Source organism: Gymnogyps californianus, chromosome 2, assembly GCF_018139145.2.
Source record: "Gymnogyps californianus isolate 813 chromosome 2, ASM1813914v2, whole genome shotgun sequence".
Taxonomy (NCBI): Eukaryota; Metazoa; Chordata; class Aves; order Accipitriformes; family Cathartidae; genus Gymnogyps; species Gymnogyps californianus.
This window is the reverse complement of record NC_059472.1, coordinates 158,748,462-158,769,557: the sequence shown is the minus strand read 5'-3', so window position 1 is coordinate 158,769,557 and position 21,096 is coordinate 158,748,462. Positions and strand designations below refer to the sequence as shown.

Genomic DNA, 21,096 nt, shown 5'->3' with positions numbered 1-21,096 from the left:
AATACCAGTTTTTAACTAAGGAGAGGTTGGAGTTTTAAAGATGAGCAGAGTATTTGCCTGGTTCTTTCAGCCTTCACAAGTCTTTGCTCCTTCTTCTGCAGTGTGTATGTCTCTCTTCAAAAAAAAAAAAAGTAATAAAGAAATAACGCACACCGTAGTTCACATGTAACCCTGGAAGGAAGAATGATTTGGAAAGAGAAGTGAAAACACCTTGCTTCTTTGTATATGAAAAGACATTATTAACATTGTAATTATAATAAAGTCTGAACAAAGTAAACTGTTCTTCAGATGCCGTGGATTTATTTTAGGCTGAAGCACAATTTCCAGGCTGAGCCCTTGCACACGCCTGCCACCGCCGCCGGTTTGCTTTAGCAGGCAAACCGCTGGGCGTTCTCTGTGCACTGAGCGAGCTGGATGTGGCAGGAGGCTGCTGAGGGTGAGGGTTTGCAGTGCCTGGACATTGAGCCGCCTGTTGTGTTGTTGATTTCAGCAGGGGGGAGAGGATGCTGGCTTTTTTCACCCAGAGGGCCAGCCCCAGCGGCCTCAACAACCCCCGGAGCCGAAACAGCAGCCAGTGCGGAAGGTCACATTGACAAAGGGAATGCAACAGCAGCAGCACCAACAGCAGCAGCAGGCACAGATCCATTCACCAGCTCCTCAAGGAGTCAAAAACATCCAGGGAATCCATCAACCTAAAAAGGTGATTTTTAGATGCATATTGCTGCTAGAAGATTTACTGTCTAGCTGTGTTGCTCTATTAATAACTAGCATTCTGTTTGTCAATTGCTAGCGCAGGGCTGCATGACCCAGGAGATGCATAACTGCATATAAAGCTTTTAATCTAGAGAGACCTGTTTGTACCCAGCACAGACTGGCGATGGCTGCAGGTTGTTTCATCTGCTGAATTCCTGGCCAGCACAGTATTCCCTGGGGGAAATGCGTGCGCCCCGAGATAGCTACTGTAGGAGATAGTATCGTGCTTTCTGGCTTTAAAACCAAGAGTTTTTCTGAAGTTGTGCTTAAGCTTTTATTCTGGCTGTTTCCTGCATACGTAGGAGCACACAGTGACTGTTTCAGGATGCTCTTTGGTCAACCCTCAAAGTTAGTATCGCTCTAAACAGTCGGTGATCTTGTAACTTGATTTTTGCACTGATCATGCACTGGGAGGAGGCAGGGAGAGGGTTTGGGTGGCAATGGCGTGTGCCTTCTCTGCATTTGCAAACTGGCACGCTCCCTGAAAATAGCTGGTATTTTGGCTTTTAAGTTATTTCTTGGTTTTGAACTGTTGACCATAATCTTCTTGCTGCATGTAAGGATAAAGTTTCCTTGCTGATGTGGAGGGGTGTGACAAGTCGTTACCCTCCATAGGCGTTCCAAGTAGGAATCAAGAAACCGTGTTAAGTGTTAACTCAATGTTAAGTGTTAACTCTGTTTAATGTTTGTTACTCTGTTTCATTGTTATTTTTCCTCTCTCCAACTGTTCAACCCTTAATTTACAAGAATTAAATCCACACATTTCCTGCTCCAGAGGATACTGTGGTGCCAGATCCTACAGGATTTGGGGGAAAGGAACTTTGAAAAAAGTTGGTTTAAATTTATTTAGCATATGCAAGTACTCCATCCTGATAACAGACCAAGAGTTGATAGCAATAGAGACTGGAGGTGCTTGAAGCAATTTGCTGGTCTTGTGGGTACATTAAATTTGCCTGTGGGTTGAGAAGAGAAAAAGGAGAGGGATCACTGGTTGGGTTTTTTGGCCAGACTCAAAATATGGGAGCTGAACATATGGTGCTAATGTGATTACTGTTGAAAACTAGGTTATATATTTTTGTCTGAGACCCTCCACTGCTTGGTTGATCTGTGCTAAAGCTGAGGCTTTTAACCTCAATGCAATACATACAACTCAATATATAACTTGCTATCCTTCTAAAGAGGTTTGTATAAGCAGTGGATGAATATGTTAATAAGTGGCCTTTCAAATCAGCAAACAGCAACAAGCTGTTTTAAATCAACGCGTACTTTAATCAAGTCTTTAAGTAAATCGCCAACTTTTATATCGTCTGTCAAATGCAGTGAGCAGAAACACTAGGTAAGTAAATCAAAATACTGTTACTTTTGTTGTTGGCAGGTCATTATGCACGGCAGAGGCAGAGGAGTAGCAGGCCAGATGGGCCGAGGACGCTTGATGCCAAATAAACAGAACCTGCGAGTGGTGGAGTGCAAACCTCAGCCCTGTATTGTGTCAGTTGAAGGGCTTTCTTCATCAACTACTGATGTCCAACTGAAAAACCTGCTGATGTCAGTGGGACCCATTCAGGTAGGTCAACCTCAGTTTATCATTTTTGTGCCAAAAGGCTTTCATTCCGGAAAGCTCAATTAATTCCCTGACACTAAATACAATGTGTGTTTATTGGTAATTTATGTTTGAAGGCACCCCCACCCACACACGCTACACCTGGTAGCAAAGACAAGCACGTGATGATACTGCGGCACGGGAGGTACGGTAGGATTTTGCTAACCATCACATTCCTGCTGCAAAAGAGTCTCCTTCATTTTGGAGCTCCTGTGCTATCTGTTATTTTCTTAGACAATACAAGCCTGTCCATTCTGTGCGGTTGTTAAAAGCCAAATGATCACGTCAAAGCAAATGTGTTTTTGATGGCTGTCCTTTTTTTTTATTGTTGACTTGAAGCTACCTTCTTTTTTGACATTTACCTTTTCCTGTCATTGCAGTTCTAGGGTAAGAGCACTTAATGACCACTACCCAGTGGAGATTTTGTACCATGTAGCACCATCTACTTTTTCAGATGAAAACACAGTCTCCTTTTGAAGGATTTTATTTATCCTTTATTTTTTTAGAAGGTTCTCTTTAGGAGGGGCCTGTGAGCAAGGTTATCACACACACACGCACGGGTATATCTACTGTGAAGCTTCTGTTCTTAAACTGCCTCCTGGAACTGATGTATCGGTTAAACTGACTTTAGGAAAACAGGAGATTTTCAAAGCACTGAAGGGCTTAGGAGGCCCTGTCTGACTTATTGTTAGTACATTTGAAAATAGCAGTCGATGAATAATGAAACATACAGATGAGGAGAATTTTTTTCTTTGATTTTTTTTTTTTTTTCCGTTTTGAGTGCTCCTTTTGACAGGATCAACGTTTTCAGACAAATGCAATGCATGAATTGGAGCTATTCTGTGAGACTTCTCTATTAGTGGGATCATCTCTCTGTTGCAAAACACACTGCTCTCCTAAAGAGGTACACTCTGCCTCACTTATTCCCAATTTAGTAAGTGGAATAATGCTGAATTATTTACGTCGTCAATTCAGAGAGGTTTAATTTGTTTGTGAAAGCAAAAATACTCTCACAAAATACTTTGTCCCTTCATGTTCTGTAGTACTCTAGGAAATTATTCATACAGTTCCAAAGCACATTTATTTAGTGTTTACTTGCTAAATCTTGCATGAGAATATTAGAAGGAGATTAATAGAAACCCTGCTAGGAAATACCACAATTGAGAGAAGTTATTGAGAATGTGCTAAAAAATTTATTCAGTACTTGCTATTTCGTAGTAGACTCCAAACTCTGGTCTCTCAATTCAATGTCACAGACCAATTTAGAAGGATGTACTTCTAGGAAAAAAACGATAACTACTTTTCTAGTGGGATTTGATACATCCCTGTGCCCTACAGAACTTGTATTCTTGCAGCAACATCAGCTGTACCTTTGGAAATTATGGTTGCTAAATAATCATCTATTTTCACCGAAGTAGTACTTGAAAGAGATGCTTGAGTTTAGCTAACGATGCAGAAGGTTTTTGCGCTAATTCTGCACTTGAATTTCAAGTCTGACTTGCAGAAGGCTAAAATTTCCTGGCTTGTTTGAGACTGAATGATGTTTTACAAGTGTGGATAGTGAGATATGCAGGGGAGAAGTGATTCTTTTGTAGGAAGAATATGAGACTGGTACCACTGTATGCATTATTTAGCTTTTTGGGGTTGGTTTGGTTTTTTTTATGGTACCATGAGAAGTGGTACCACGAGAAGTGGTACCACAGAAGTGTTAACACACCAAATGAGGAAGAGGCAGCAGCAATTTTAAGTGCTTTGTAAGACAAGAACTGAAAATTAAATGTTTGAAAATCTGTGTTGTCCCTGTGCACAGCAATCACTTTTATACAGATGGTGCTAGATTTTCAGAGAGGTCAATATCCTGAAGTGCCCGAGTGGATTTTCTTGTGGCTGTAAATTAATGTTTTTACTAGTGTTTGTGCTCAGTGCTGTACAAAATCCCCTGCAACTGGAAATGGTCAGGAGGCTCTGATAGTAAAGGGATGCTCTACTTGATTATTTTCGTCATTCTTCCTTTAAAATGCGTTTCATGTAAGTGACTTGCAATGAGGAGTGCAGAAGTGAGCCACTGAAGAGAGCTGAGTAGTGAATGGAAAGGCTCCTTGCCAAGCGGGCTTTGGGGGTTTCATGCGTGAGGACAGTGTGTGTGAGAGGCAAGGACAGGTCATGGCCATGACCAGAGCAAAGAGATCTCGGGTAGTGCAGAGCTCTGATCTTCTAAGATGAAGTGTGGCAGCTTGATGAACTGAAATAGGAGGGATTTGGGGAGATGGCTATTGTGAGAAAACAGCAAGGTGAGAAATTCTAGCTGCTTTTTTGGAAATTAAGCAAGGTGCCCAGGTTTTTAGCTGGTTCAGATGGAGTTCAAGGATAATAAGAGGAGGGAAAGGTGATTCAATTGTAGCTGACTCCATCTGTAAGATGTAGAATATCCTATCTTTAGCTGTTGACTGTATTCAGCAAAACTTTCCTTAATGAACTGAACTCTGAGATAACGGTTTCTTGAATTTTATTTGTCTTGGGGGGGAAATGTGTGTGTCACGCTTATTTTTTGCAATTGTAAAAGAAATTTCAAATCTGAATCAGAACTTAAGGAGTTATCTTCCTGCCTGGATGGTGTCTTGAAGTGACATGTGCCGATTATCCAACACCCAAATCCCTGGTTAAAGGTAAAGATTCCCAAACTGTGGGACGTACACCCCTAATGGGAAGCAAGCATCTTGCTTCAAAGCAATGTGCAAATGCAGCTCATAAATCTGAAGATTGCCTCTTGTGTATCAATTTGTGCTGCAGTCAAGACATGAACGTGGGAATGGCTGCACTGAGGCATAGCTCCCAGCGAAGGGGAAGAAATACTTCCCAAATATCTCTCTGCTCTTTGACAGTAAGAATAGATCACGAGCACTTGTCCCACCTGGTACAGGACCTCTGCTTAACCTGCACCTTCCATACTGGTGCATCTGTAGAGCAATTGATCCCACACCAGCTCCTATTTTCAAATATATAGTTTGGCTCCTGATTTTGTTGCAGTGTGCTTACCCTGCATGTGTTTTCTCAGGAAGAGGATCTTCGCTGGCATAACAGAAAATTTTGATATATTTATGGAAAAAGTCTATAATTTATCAATTAAGTGAATGGAGAGGAAGAGATTACTTTGTTTTTCTGGGTACAAAAGGGTTGGATTCTTATTTTTAGCTTTTTCATGTCAGTATCATTATCAAGGTGCAAGTACCTTGCACAAACCTTGGGAAGGGAAGTTGAAAATTTCTCTCAATTTATGATGTTTAATGCTCCTAGCTTTGCCATCAGCTTGCATTGAGGTGGTGGTTCTGTGAGTCAGGGCATAGCTGGGCATGCATAAGAGAAGATGAAGGAGACTTTTACAGTTGAAGTTGGAAATTCAGCATTTTTTCCCTTCCATACCCTAGAAATGGAGAAAATAATCTTTTCCCGTATATGAGCTTTGAAATACCTTCTATTGCCTAATCACTGAAGACTCTTTAGTTCTCATCCTTGCTTCATTAAAGCTGCTCTGTTATTAACATAGGAGAAAAAAATACCATTAAGATTCTCAAGATACTGAGTAGAAGAAAATCTTTGGGGCTCCAGGAACAGCCCCTTAGTCATAGCTGGATATTACAATTCAAACGTGATTAAAGTAGTAGGAAAAGTGCTTCCTTTCAACATACGGTTTGCTGTCAGACTCTTTCTGGAGAGGATAAGCTTTCAGATACAAATAATGTACCTACAGTAAAATCTGAGTGCTGAATCTAAAATAACTACCCGCTATAAATAAAATTATGCATTCCAGAGTGTTGGAAAGTACAGAAGATTTCTGAGCACACCACCAAAATAGCATCTCCTGGGGACCGTGCTGGAGCAGTGATAATCAGTACACATCCATCCAGAACCACTTGATAAAGTAGATTACTAATAAGTTGCAAAGGTCATGAAAAACCCAGCGCAGTTTTTTGGTGCTCTTGAATCCGGGTTTAATGTAAGGAGGCTTGTGTTCAGCTAGTGATTGCCACCTTCAGATTTTTCTTTTTTTTAGGATGGTGCAGGTAGAGGGGATCATTTGCTAGATCTCCAGCTAATTTGAGTACTGAGTGATTGTTCTGTGGAGGTGTTCCATCATCATCTTTAATCATATTTTCTTACATCAAATGGTTGCAAACATAAAACATCAGTGCAAAATCTCAGTATTGCTTTGTGAAGATTTAAGATCATAAATTCTGATGTTAAAAAAAAAAAAAGGAAAATTAAATACTCGAAAAACTCCACTGTGGTATATCAGAGGTGATGAGGATGTTGCGATTGTAGGTGTATTTTGAGTAGTTTTACAAATATGAGTTTTACTCTGATAAAGTAGTCATTTCTTTTCTGGTCTCAGAAGGGAAAAACAATTGCCATGTTGATGGGCTTCTCTTCGCTTTCTTAGAGTGACAGTGCTACCTAGTGCTCAGTTAGGGTAAAGGCAGCTATCTGTACTGACACTGTATTCAAAATTGCTGAATTTATTTTTAGTTTAAAGACGTATTGGTGGAAATGACATGCACATGTGGATGAGCACACCCAGAACCTGAGTGCTCTTGCAGATCAGCAGGGCGGTTCTCCATGTGACATGACACATGAGGCACACAGGGCTGGCGTGGTGACCTGTGTGGTCCTCCTACCTGTAAAAACATTTTCAGCTGTTGCAGAAGCTGTGGGAGAAGACATGGGCAGTCCTGCTCCGTCCTTGGGGCTGGGGGAAGAGAAGAGCAGCTCCGTCATGAGCCTGTCCAGTTGAGCGCTGCTGTAGCAGTATGTGAGCTACAGATGTCCATCCCAATGACAGGAGAAGATCCTTTCTTCTCATCTCATCTTGCATATGGAGATGGAAAGCTGAGCACTTTTAAAGGCGGATAGTAGGAAGTCAAAGGTGGCAGAAAAGCAAGAAGGAGGGACAGAAGGTAGAAGAGATCAGTTGCAACAGCTGGGGATAAAATTACTGTTCTGTCCCAGCCTCTGTGCCTGTTGGTAATGGCTAGGAAGTGTCGCTCCCAGGAAAGATGCTTCAGGTGTCAGGAGACTGCGAGGATAACAAAAATGTGTCTGCATTTGTTGATGGGAGGGAAGAATAAATAGAATCCGATCTTTCTTTTTAGGAAGTGCCTGCCGTGCTGCTATTCGACTTGTTGCAGAGCAGGTTGGATCACACACTGCAGATGATGTTGGTTAGGCAAGTTTACGCTTTCTTTTTGCATAGACCCTTTTTTAGCAGCTTCATATGGACTGCCACTCCTAATCCCAAACTCACCGATGAACTGAATGTGCGATCTATTAGGTAGTCCATTTACTTCAGTGAAAGAAATTAAGTAAAGGAGGATACTTATTTCCCATGTGTCTCCTGTAATTGAAACGAGTGCTTGCTCCAGTCTCATTCCTACCTGCTTGGTTTCCATCTCCCAGTGCTCTGTTATCTCCCTTTTTTTCCTCTCTGTGTAACCTCAGAGTTTTGGTGTCAAAGATGTTTGCTTTCTGCAAGCAATCTCTTGCTTTCTACTAATGGATGTCCTGCTGCTTTTCTCAAGGCTCTTTGTTTTGCAGTGAAGCTTAACTAGAGATTATTGTGCTGCTATTATCATACAGGCTATTGCAATATAATTTTTGCTGGTGTTCTAAAAGTGTAGATTTAATTACAGAGTACGTATAAAGGAGAAATTTGAGGGCAGCGTAGGTCTGCAGGCCTAAAGAAATATCTGCAGAGGGAATGGTCCTTTTATGATATTCATGCTTTAGACACTGGTAACAGTTCAGTTGCATAAAAAGCCAGAACTGCAGATTACTTTAAGTTGTTGAATTAAATGGTATGTTTTAAAACAGTTTGTAGGCAAACTGTCAATCAAAAACATGATTGATCATCAAATATTGGTTTTGTTGCATTTTCCCTTCAACACAAGATCTGCATCTTCCCATGGCAGTGCCTAAGAAAGCAGAAAAAGGAGATAATTGAGATCAGTATGAGCTCTATGCTGCCTAAATCCTTTCCATATAAAATACTCCTCCTCAGCCTAAACCAGTTTTTTATTTTTAATGCTGGGAATATGTCAGAATGTAATCCCTGTTCTCCAGAGTCAAATGGGAACATGCCCAGAATAACTCTGATCTCAGGTTGGTCTGGGGAAGTGCTGTACAGTAGATCTGTACACCTGAATCCATAAAGTAACCAGTCATTTGAAATCCCTTGGAAGTTATTGTATGTATTGTCAATCCTTTACACCTGAATGGATCCGGGAAGGGGTTTTCATCCTCCGGTGAACGTCTGACTAGGTCAACTTAAAGAGAAGATGTGAATGAAGTTGTTTTCTCAGAGCTGTGACGTTTGGAAGGATTGTGATATTTCAGTTTAGGAATTCATGATAGAAGGAGATTCTAGTGGAGTACAGTGTGGCAACAGAGAAATCTCCTGTGGAGGAAAAGTGAGTGTCCTCCCATTAAATGGGAAGTGAAGCGATGCTTGGTAGAACCAGCCCATTTCCAGAGGCAGTGCTGCATGGCCAGTCGTTCCCTGCCTCCCCTGACTGGCCTTTCAAAATCAGTAGGTTACGGAATAATACTTATCCTGGTTTTGGCTGGGATAGAGTTAATTTTCTTCTTAGTAGCTGGTACAGTGCTGTGTTTTGGATTTAGTGTGAGAATAATGTTGATAACATGCTGATGTTTTAGTTGTTGCTCAGTGGCGCTTATCCTAAGTCAAGAATTTTTCAGTTTCCCATGCTCTGCCAGCAAGCAGGTGTGCAAGAAGCTGGGAGGGAGCAGAGCCGGGGCAGCTGACCCGAACTAGCCAAAGGGGTATTCCATACCAGGAACGTCATGCCCAGCATATAAACTGGGGGGAGTTGGCCAGGAGGGGCGGATCACTGCTGGGGCATCAGTCAGCAGGTGGTGAGCAATTGCATTGTGCATCACTTGTCTTTTCTTGGGTTTTATTTCTCTCTTTGTTATATTACTTTTCATTACTATTATTATTACATTTTATTATTGTTGTTATGTTTTATTTTAGTTATTAAACCATTCTTATCTCAACCCACGATTTACTTTTTTTTCCAGTTCTCCTCCCCATCCCACTGGGAGGGGGGAGGAGTGAATGAACGGCTGCGTGGTGCTTAGTTGCTGACTGGGGTTAAACCACGACATACTAAATTCAGAACAAATTCCTAATGACGCATGATACTTTGGGAAAAATAGACTCGAATTTTTATCATTATAACAGATCATAAGACTAAGGATTACTTTAGTATTATGTGTTCTTTGAAAATGAGAGAACAGCTGTCATTAGTACTGGTCAATATGAAGACCTGTCTGATGCTGTTAGCTTCTTTGTGATACTACCTCAGGTCTAAAACCAATACACTGAATTAATTTTTCAGAAATGTGTGTTGAGTTCGCATGGCAAGGTTTTGGTAGCAGAGGGGCTACTAGGTGGCTTCTGTGAGAAGATGCCAGAAGCTTCCCCTGTGTCCGATGGAGCCAATGCCAGCCGGCTCCAAGACGGACCCACCGCTGGGCAAGGCCGAGCCCATCAGCAACAGTGGTCGCGGCTCTGGGATAACAGATTTAAGAAGGGGGAAAAAGAAACCTGCTGCGGAACAGCAGCTGGGAGAGAGGAGTGAGAATATGTGAGAGAAACAGCCCTGCAGACACCAAGGTCAGTGAAGAAGGAGGGGGAGGAGGTGCTCCTGGTGCCGGAGCAGAGATTCCCCTGCAGCCCATGGTGAAGGCCATGGTGAGGCAGGCTGTCCCCCTGCAGCCCATGGAGGTCCGCGGTGGAGCAGATATCCACCTGCAGCCCGTGGAGGACCCCACGCTGGAGCAGGTGGAGGCCCGAAGGAGGCTGTGACCCTGCAGGGGACCCATGCTGGAGCAGGCTCCTGGCAGGACCTGTGGCCCTGTGGAGAGAGGAGCCCAGGCTGGAGCAGGTTTGCTGGCAGGGCTTGTGACCCCGCCGGGGACCCACGCTGGAGCAGTCTGTTCCTGAAGGACTGCACCCCGGGGAAGGGACCCATGCTGGAGCAGTTCATGAAGAATTGCAGCCTGTGGAAAGGACTCACGTTGGAGAAGTTTGTGGAGCACTGTCTCCTGTGGGAGGGACCCCACGCTGGAGCAGGGGAAGAGTGTGAGGAGTCCTCCCCCCGAGGAGGAAGGAGCTGCAGACATAACATGTGATGAACTGACCGCAACCCCCATTCCCCGTCCCCCTGCGCTGCTGGGGAGAGGAGGTAGAGAATTCATGAGTAAAGCTGAGCCCAGGAAGAAAGGAGGGGTGGGGGGAAGGTGTTCTTAAGATTTGGTTTTATTCCTCATTATCCTACTCTGATTTGATTGGCAATATATTAAGTTAATTTCCCTGAGTCTAGTTTGCCCGTGACAGTATTTGGTGAATGATTTCTCCCTGTCCTTACTTCAACCCACAAGCCTTTCATTATATTTTCTCTCCCCTGTCCAGCTGAGGAGGGGAGTGATAGAGGGGCTTTGGTGGGCACCTGGCATCCAGACAGGGTCAACCCATCACAAAATGCCATTAATCTGTGGTTCTTGCTGTATGTGAACATTATTGAAAGAAGTATTTCATAGAGATTTGAACGTGTCTGTCTCTAAGTAACATATAGTTATGCATTTAGTAGGACATTACTTAAGCCTTAGAGTACAAACCAGAAATCATCTAGATTTTGTAAGGAAAAAAAAAACAAAACAACTTACCACCAATAATATGCAAGACATTTGTGTTGTGGCACTCAGGTATCAGCCATAGCAGTAGCTGTTAAGGACTTGAACCTGCAACAGGTCACTGGCACGGTCCCCTGTAGCAATCCTTGTGGTACTTTTGGAAATGTGATGTTGCAGGAGGGCTAGCACTTCTCACGAAGGACTGATATTTTTGCAGAGACTTGCTGTAGGTCCATTTGGCTTTGGTTCAAATGATGGACAAAACCTTTTCTGAGCAACCTAGAATTTTTTAAATCTTGCCCATATTAAACATTGTCAAGCAGAAATATTTTCTACAGGATTAAAACTAGTTGTGCTTTCTACTAGTTGTCACACACTGCAGGTTTTTTTTTTCCTCTCAGATCTGTATTTTTTCTCACCTTACTTTGGCAGTGATCTTCCCAGCCTCTTGCTGCTATAGTTAGCTCTTGCTTCAAGGCTTCTCGTATGGTGATTTGTAGGAGAGACATCCATAATTTCATGCTTCACATGGAAGTTTTAGCAGCCATTGAGGTTGGTAGTCCAAAAATAAGACTTAACTGCTTCCTTTAAAATCATGTAGTTTCTGTTCATATTAGATATTAACCAAAACCCCTTCTCGTCTCTGAACATGTAGTAATTTCAGATAAATGTCATTAACTTCAAAAGTAAATAAGGTCAATAGATAAAAATGTACAAATACTAGATTAGTTGATTTAGTTATATAGAGAATCATGCAAGAAGAGCTTTTGTTCGATGAAACTTTTGTTTAACTTTTTATGACAACTTCTCCAGAAGTAGTTAGGCAGTATGAAAAGAAATCACAAAAGTTTAAATCTATCCTGATTTACAGTATTGTGTTGGAAATACAAGTTAGATATATTGTGGGCAAACAAAAATAATACTGAAAACATTATAGGTGAGCATCTATTTTTGTGCAAGCTCTACAATAGCTAATGCAGTACATCAGGTTTTACTTTAAAAACGAAAGATGAATGCTTGCACATGTATGGGTTTTTACATTGATGAAATACATTAGACAGTGGTACCAATAATTTTGGAAATTTGTTAGAGTATTCTTTACAAGTAAGCTGGCTAATACAGTGGATAATCTGATTGGTGAAAGAGCATGATTAAAAATAACAGCTTTCTAGGAGGTTATTTCAAGATCACCTTGTAGTGAATGTGTGAGCACTCAAACTATCTGGGAATGTTATGGATGCTAGAAATACTGAATGTTATGGTGTATTTGGAATCAACAAAAGCAGAAGCTGGTGAATTAAGTCTTTAAGATAATGCCTCGAACAACATTTTGAGCTAATAAAATTCCACAGGTTACACAAAAAAATGTGTTTTCTTCAGACTATAGCTGTTAACATCATCTAAGTGCAGGATCAGCGCTAAACTGCATATCATCCTGAATTCAAGAAGACAGAAGTAATCCAGTAGGATGAGTATGCAGTTATTTTACTTCAGGTTTCCACTAGTTTGTGTTCCCGGCCGATAACCCATCTGCTCAGGGTGGGATAGCAGCAGCTGAGGAGCTACACACTCTGGCAAAATCATACCTGCTTGTTCTGTGCCTGACAATCAATGTTGTTAAGCATAAAACTCGGAGTTTAAATGGTAATCCAAGTAAGTAGATATTGTCCCAAAATCAGAACATACATTTTCAAGAGATCTTTATTAGTAGGATGGATAATGTTCATACTTGCAAGTCATGATAGATGAAGATTTGTTTGAAAACACAATGTAGATCATGATTTATGTTGAGAGATTAAAAATCTTTGTCAGCAAAAATATTTATGGTGGTATTTCAGGCCATGGTGATCATATCGTCAAAGTAACTTAGCTTAGTAATTGTCTTTTTTCTTGTTAAAACAAAACCAGAACTTTTTTTTATACCTAAATAAGGTGTATATACCTATGTATATTAGGTATACCTAATATACTTAAACAAACATGAAGTGATTCTGCATCATTTTCACTACCATAGTTCTCAGCAGTGAAGGCTGAGAATTTGTATTAAAACAGTTTGAATTAAAATTTTTCAGACAGTTTCCAACTGGATAAGTATCGTTTGTGTAGCGTTAGTTTATCCTTTCGTTTTGCAGTCCTTAATTGCCTCTGTTGTTAAAGCATAGGCATGTGTAACTGCAGTAGTTGAGAAGACCCTGATGCTAGAAGTTACTGCCTTACCCCTGGGCTGTGTAATGGGTGGTGTTTAGGCAGTTGAGCAAAGGATCAGATGGGTTGGCTTTTTGTTTCCACAGTTGTCTGTATTGACAAGTGAAATTAAATCTGATAAAGATGCTTTTCAGTAGACTTATCCAAGAATTGATGCCTTTTTGCCAAAGCAATTGAGTATTAAAATTAAAATGTATTTAGTGTTCTGATTGCAATTTTTTTGCTTTGAAAAATAAGGCAGTAATACAACATAAGAACAGGCTGTGAAATAATACCCAGACTAGTCAGTCAGTAAACTTTATTAATTCATATGAAAGTATAAGTTGTCTATAATAATATTTAGATACTTTGCCTAATTTCACTAATAAGTCTGCAGTATACCAGAATGTCTTCCTTTAGTCAATTTTTAATATGCTAATTACTGAGCAGCTTCTTAATGATTTATCATTATGGGTGTATAAACTGCAAAATCACATTTTGTTTTTGTGCATCTCAAGAGTACTAATGCAATAATAGCTCAATTCTTGTGGAAAAAGTCACTAAATGCAGTTTCTCCCCTTCAATTGATCACAACAAGGGTCTGGAGCATAAAGCATTGGGAGAATCTCCTGTGGTAGCTGAGGGAGACGTGGCGTTGCTGTGAGGATCGGTTGTCAGCAGGAGGGCTGGAGGTGGTTCAGGAGAGGGGAGAGAAGCAGGTGACAGCCGGACATGCAGGGTACAGCTGGAGGGATGCGTCCCTGGGTTCTTTTCCATCTCCTCTTGTCCGACTGTTCTCTGAAGTACTTGTCATTTCAGTGGTTCAAACAGGTTTTTCTCATATTAAGTGTCACGTTCCTTGAAAGGAACAGATTTACTTCTCTTTTTTTTAATTGCAATTCAGAGGTTTATTTTTCCAACTCTTACAAGTCTCTTGTTTCTAAATCTTATTTAATGGCTGTGATTAATTCTTAGTCTTCAAAACTTAGTCCTTAGTGATAGGACTGACTTAGTTCTTTTCTAGCCAGAAAAGTGGTGTCAAGAGAATGTGTATTAGATACAGTTCTATAAATCGTAATAAAGTGACATCAGTAAAGGAGGACACAAACTTCAGCACCTCCTTCACCCACTCTAGCAGCTAACCTCCACGAGAACTGAGCTTTGTCCAAGGTCTTTCATTGGCGCTTTCCGCAGCGTGACTATTCTCGTTGGTAAAATGTGCTTAACCTTGTCAAGAGCTTTCTGATTAAAAAACCAAAAATCATCTGCCAAGTGTTTTCTTTTTTTAAAGCTAAATCCCATTCCTACCAGCTCAGAAACTAAGAAGTTGCAGTGACTTAGCTAAACCTTTCCATCATAGCAGCTTTCCAAAAACTATACAGTACAAATTAACCCTCTGATGCTTATCAGGTTTGCTGAATCCTTTAACTTTTTCTCGGCTTTCACTTTGAAGTCACAGGAGTGACGGAAGTATTAAACTTCTGTGATTTCCCTGGTGAGAGAGAAGTTTCCTGTCAATTACAAGAAGGTGCAAGGTAGCTACTGCCAAAATTACTTCAAAATCAGATAGATAACTTACAGAAAGAACCTAGAGCTGAATTGTCAGGTTTAGATATGAAGAAGTATGACTATCAGGTGCCATGGCTCTTGTTAAACAAGCGTCTTATCAACGTTGAGTCTTACCTGTTCAAAAAAGATAGAAGTAGGCAATTTTAATAGTAAACTTCATCTAGGCATTTGACATCTTGCTTATAATGCTGCATTAGATTGAATGAACAGGGAACACAGCAGTTGGATTAAAAATTCTTTCACTGAGATATCTCAAAGTATGTCACCCCTAAAATGTATCAACGAGTGGGATTGTATGTGGTTTCCCAAGGAATAGTTGTTTGAAGATATGTGGTACTTTTTTAGTAGTCTAGATGATGATACAGAGTTTTTGCAGGTGAAGTTTAAAATCCTGGAGACTGACCGTCAGAGTGCTGGAATCCTCCAAATGTGGGGGGATGCTGCTGAGTTGCAGGCAAGATGCAGGAGCAGAGAATTGTGTTCATACTTATCCATCAGGAGGTTATAATGAAATCTAGAAAAGTTTTAAGGTGCCTATATACATACATATGTGTGTGTATATGTATTTATATGTGTATATATATAAAAATACATATAAAGCTCAGTACAAAACTGGAGTGGCTTTATGTAGAAACTTATGCACAGAAAAGAAGAATGTTAGTAATTTTTTAATTCTGCATCCAAAGCCATAATAACAATTGGAAACTGGAAGCTGAATCAGAACAATTCTGTCTTGAACGTGCTGCGGCATAGGCCGTTAAACATCCAAAACTTGCTGTAAGATACTGGAATCACTGTGGCATGGAGCTTTAAAATTACGACTGAAGCCTTCAGAAGATCTGTTTTAACCTAGTTACTCTGAAATCTCTGTGGCCTGTGTTCACAGGCAGCGGGATGATAGGATCATAATATTTCCATCCTGAATATTCTGTGATGCTGAATACTTGTTGCATGTTCTCATTGATTGCTGGGTGTGTACCTACTTAATGTGTAAAACTTCACCTTCTCAAATTTCTCAAATGTCTTTTTGAAAAATAAGCTGTTGCAACTGAAGTGCTAACTCAAAGCATCAACTTTAATCTTAGTAAGTCTGATAACTTCTCATTACCAAGGCCGCAGGACTGCTCTCTGGGATCATCTTGACATTGCCTGGGGGACATGAGTTCTCTAAAGCCCTGGCTGAGGCATGCTATAGTTTTGGAGACCTCAATACTACATAGGGGTTTTTTTGATAGTTACAGCATTGTGAAATGCTGCTCTCGTGGCATGGGAAGCACGTATCAGATGGACTTGTCTGGATAGATGTGTGTTGCATGGTTTCCCATTACTAGGAGGACTTGGAAGTGGTGACCTAAGCCATCTCATCGGGGTTGTGTGGTGGTTAGTATCTGTCAAAAGCTAGCTACTTGTTTTTGTTAAAACAGTGTGAGGATATGCAGTCTAGAGATCAAAACCTACCACTTTTTTCCTGTTTCTGTCCTGTTTAACTTGTGGAAAGCCCTGATCCTTTAATGTACATCAGGTGAATGACTCCAGGTGCTTGTGTGTGAAGTTGAGCTCTACCCAGTTGAATGTTTCTTATTCAGTTGGTGGGAGTTTGGCTGCAGGGTTTGGTTCATCTGTATGGACTGAACTGAAGAGTAGTGTCCTTTGCTTAACAAGTGATGGTCTGGGTTTTCCAGTTGGTACAGTTGCTTAATGCACCAGCTCAGACACCTTCAGCTGGGTCCCTGACTGCAGTCTCAGAAGTCTCTTTCTATTCCCTGGACGCCAATAAGAGAAAAGAAATATGTTTCTGAGAAAAGAAAGGTGGCAAAGTTTCAATCAGCTTGGTGCAAAATGAGGCTTTTTTGAGTGGAACTTTAAGTGAATATTAAAAACATGTTTTGGCTTTTTGTCTCTGCAGAGTTTACAGATGCTTCCTCAACAACGGAAAGCCATAGCAAAATTTAAGGAGCCAGCACATGCTTTAGCATTTCAACAGAAATTCCACAGGTAAATAATTAAGTGCTGCTGCTGCCTCGGTTCCTTCCCTCCCTTCAAAAGATTAAATCAGTTTCCTCTGCTCAATGTTTCTCTTAATCCAATCAAGCATCTGTTTATTAGTGACCTTCATAGAACCTCCTTGTCTGTTCTCCACCCCTAGAATCAGTTTGAGTACCGGGTTTAAATTTCTTTTAACTTTTAACAGGCACATGATAGATCTGTCCCACATAAACGTGGCACTGATAGTTGAGTGATGTCTGCTGAGAGAAATCCTGACACTAACAGAAGCATACTGTGGAGCTACATGAGGCACAGTGGCAAAACCATCGGGCTGTGAAACCTTTCAGCTTAGTCTTTAATTGCTATGTTGAACTACGGAAAGCAGTAAGATGTCCTCCAGAAGAGCTGAACTTGAGAGGATCTGCAAAGGTGGAATTTCTGTTCGGTTTGTTCACGTTCTGTTGTAACCACATGGAACTACAGATATTTTTTCAAAATGCTTTCAGTGCATGTAGACACTGTTCTTCAAGATCCTACTGTGTGACCACAGTGACTTGAGAGAGAACGTTTACATCGAAAGATTTAAAAACTTTCTTCATAGCAAAGAATATTTGATAATGGTTGCTCTTATCTTCAGTGCGAGGTATTTGAACGAAAACTCACTTTTCTAAACAAAACACATTAGTTACGTTGTATATCTGAGAGCACAGAAGGTATTCCTGCATAGATTTAAATGTGGTCTGCTTCACTGAATAGCGGTATGCCGAGAAGCTTTGGAGGTGACACTGGAAAATTGTAGTTTTGATCTTTGTAAATAAGTCTGTCTTTGCATTTTCCTGTTCCAACACAGACTTCCATCTTCTCCTTCCAACTCCACTTATTCCATAAAACCCTGTGTAGGAATAACATTGCTGTATTTTCCCTTGGTTTTTAAAAACAAGGATCTTTGCCCTTCAGTAGCATCATGGGGTAGTGAACTCCAAGTTGTAACTAGGTTGTTTTAATTGACGTTGCCAGATACAAGGAAAAAGAAATATTTGGTGGCTCACTTCAAAAATGTTACGCAGGAAGAGTGGCACATTCCTAATAGTTCTTTTGGGTTAGCGTTTCATGATTGCCTTATGCTTTATTTTGATTAGGTTTTTTTCTTTGAGATTTATTTTGTGACTAATGCTGAACCATAAGAAACCCGTAACTGAAAGGACTTGGTTTGATGTGTTGTTCCCAATAAGTACAGGACTATAAGGACATTGTGAATCTGCTAGTGAACATGGCAGTTCCCAAAAATTACGTGCAAGCATTAAGGAGCTTATATTTTATTCAGAGTAAAATCCGTAATATTTCCTTTTGGTTAGAACCATCTAGATGGTGTTGCCAAAGGAACAATTTTTTTCAGTTACTTCTGAATAAACTTATTAAAATGTCATCTTTATATTGGATTCCAGTTTTTATGAACATTTCCTTAGTTTTTAGACTGTGAGCTTTTGCTTCATCCTTTATTTTAGGAATACTCTTAAGCACTCCACCTACTATTTGAAGGGGGGGACTTATAGAAACCTCATAGGTTTGTTACTTGAGTGACCACAGAAGAACATTATTGGTATGTAATGAAACAGCTGCGAATGGGGTCCAAAATAGGCATGCCAAGCGTGGAAAGATGAACTAAGCAAGTTTATAGTATCATAGATTTTTTTTTTTGAAGATTTAATGGTAACCAAGTCACAAAGACCTAATTGGCTTTCTTAAAGTTTTGGTCCAGATTTTCAATTAAGTAGAAGTTACTAAAAATAATAATTGAATAATAAACACTGTCAAAAGTCTTCTAGGTAAAGCTGCTCTTTGTTCATTGAAATAATACATAATAATGTGGTACTTTTGAAATATTGCACTGGGAAAAAAACTGAAAGAATACTCTAAGCCCATTTACAACTTAGTGACGAGACACAGTAACATCATGAGAATTTTTGCGTGGAAGTGAGTTTTACACCCATCTGTATAGTTCCCCATTTTGCATAATACTTCATAACATCCAGAACAATTACTATACATAAAGTGCTGTCAGTGCTTCGGGGTAGACCCAAGCCCAGGACAGAGAATGAGCCGCAGGTAGGAAGTGCCCGGTGGGAGCTGACCCTGAAGACTCATGCGAGGTGATCTGCCCCGTGCTGTTTAACTCCTCACACTGTGAGCACTAGGACCCCTACGCTGCCTCCTCAGGTTATGTAATTTTTATTTTTAAGAAATAAATGCTTATCTTTAAAACAAGTCATTAAACAGTTATTCATCCCACTGTTAGGAAGCAGCTTCTCTGTAATGAGAAGGATGGGAAGACATCTCGGAGTGGAGCGATAATAGTGCGTGTCTGGAAATCTGGGTTAGATGCAAACGCCAGGCAGGCCAGCAGCTGAGTTCAGCAGTAGGAACATCTGCAGTTGATCAGCTGTCCTGTCAGAAGCAAATGTTATTGGGGTTAGAGGGTTTCTTGGAGCCTAAGAATATGGGTTTGATTCAAAAGTCAAAGAAGTTTATAGAAACGCTCCTGCTTTGGGTTTTGAATCCATCCCAGAGAGGCTGAGGTTCAGCCAACTTAAGTTTTAGCAATTTTTATTCAGTTGGGTTTTTTAAAAAAAATTCTTTTGAGACAAATGTGTGGCTTTGGAATAAAGACATGAAATTGCCTCAGATCTATGTAAATGTAGGAGGCAACGTAAGCAATGCCTGTTTAATGACTAGATGCATCCTCTTTAAAGGCGGTTGCAGTAGATTATTGCTTGTGCATAGACAGAGTATGGGCAGATTGCTGGTGGTGATTTTAGCTGCTTATTGCAGTACCTGGGTATCTTACTATATGTAAACATACAATATGTATGTATGTCTATATGCATTTTATTATACACATACATACATACTCACACCCTGTGTTGTCACCATATCTCTCTAATATCTTAAAAAACTCAGTAGCAAAAGTAGCAATTAGGTGAGTCATTTGTTAAAATGTTTGTGTTTTGTTAGTTCTCAAATCCTAACTTAAAAGTGGATCTCTAGGCAATGATCAGTTTGGATGATACAGCTCTTTTAGATCCATTTGTTGTCTCCTCCCAAAAAAACCCAAAGGAAGTAGAGGTAAAGCTAGACGGACGTGTTCTTGCCATGTTCTCTTTCAGCACATAGTTAAATCTGAGTATCTTAAGTTAACTTTCTTGGAAGATCTGTTGCAACCATTATCTTGTTCTTTCTTTATCATGCATTCAAAATATGACGCAAAATGCAAAAACAAAAAAACCATTTAATGTAGTATGTAAATATCGACCTTTTAAAATTAAAATGTTACTCAAAGTGCTTACAGTCAACCACATCTTAGCTATTTGTTAGTTTTTTGTGTTGTCTTATCTAAGTTTAATGGATACAGTTCCATAAATGTTGATGTGTGTTTGTGTATATCTTCAAATTTTTATAAAGATGCTAGTAAGTCAATACATATATCCTGATCTGTGTATTATTTGTTCACAGTTTTTATTAGCATAATTTTAGAATGATTTTAATAGGCAACTCCAGTAGGTGATTATGTGGAGCCAACTTTTTTTTTTTCAAATTATTTTGTTTTCATCTTGTAGCACTGGAGAATTCACTTTATAACTACTCATATTTTGCCTTGACTAAAAGATTGGATTGGCCATATGATCTGTGGTATTTTAGTAGAATGTTCTATTTTTTTTAATTTAAAAAAAAAAAAAAATCTCTGTCCTTTAACTTTTGAGGGGAAATACAGTGCACTGTCAGACCAAGGCATGGGGTTTCTAGGTTTGTTCCATTGTGCTGTACAAGTACAAATTAGGTCTGTCGTGTAATATTGTTCTCAAAAGTTTGGGATATTTTGGTTTTACACATAATTCAAGTTGGTCATGTAACACGTTGGTTCATCACAATGTTAGCAACTGATGTGGCACATATACTGTATGATGGAACGACGTGCAGTGTTCGAAAAGCTCGGTATAATTGGTGCTAGGCAGGAGGAGGACAGGTCCGTAGCATCTTCATAGCTGGAGGAGCTGCCAAGCAAATGTTTATCTCCAAGTAGTGCTAGAGAATAAATTTAGACAGGGATGTTGTTCTTGGCCCACATACATCTCCAATATGACTTCGGGAAAGAAGAGTGAATACTGGCACCCCCTCTGTAAAGCATCTTCAGATACCTAGTTTATTCCCCAGTTTAAATCTGAAGATTCACTTCAGATTTCCAAATTTCTGTAAAAAAAAAAAAGTCCTTCTAGCCGTTAAAATGCCAGGCAGACTGA

General features: G+C 40.1%; 1 protein-coding gene across 5 annotated transcripts in view; it reads left to right on the top strand.

The window, feature by feature from the left end:
* Window positions 1-20,277, top strand: part of RBM33 (RNA binding motif protein 33) — a 107,794-nt gene extending 87,517 nt beyond the window's left edge. For 2 of the 5 annotated variants that reach the window (XM_050892716.1, XM_050892714.1), the window contains exons 16-19: window positions 491-700; window positions 2,129-2,317; window positions 16,722-16,810; window positions 17,007-20,277. In XM_050892716.1, coding sequence (XP_050748673.1) covers window positions 491-700; window positions 2,129-2,317; window positions 16,722-16,810; window positions 17,007-17,055 — 537 coding nt within the window. In that variant the 3' untranslated portion in view covers window positions 17,056-20,277. The remainder of the gene's footprint in view (window positions 1-490; window positions 701-2,128; window positions 2,318-16,721; window positions 16,811-17,006) is intronic. The other 3 variants (XM_050892715.1, XM_050892717.1, XM_050892718.1) reach the window with 3 other exon arrangements.
* The last annotated feature ends 819 nt before the right edge of the window (window positions 20,278-21,096 follow it).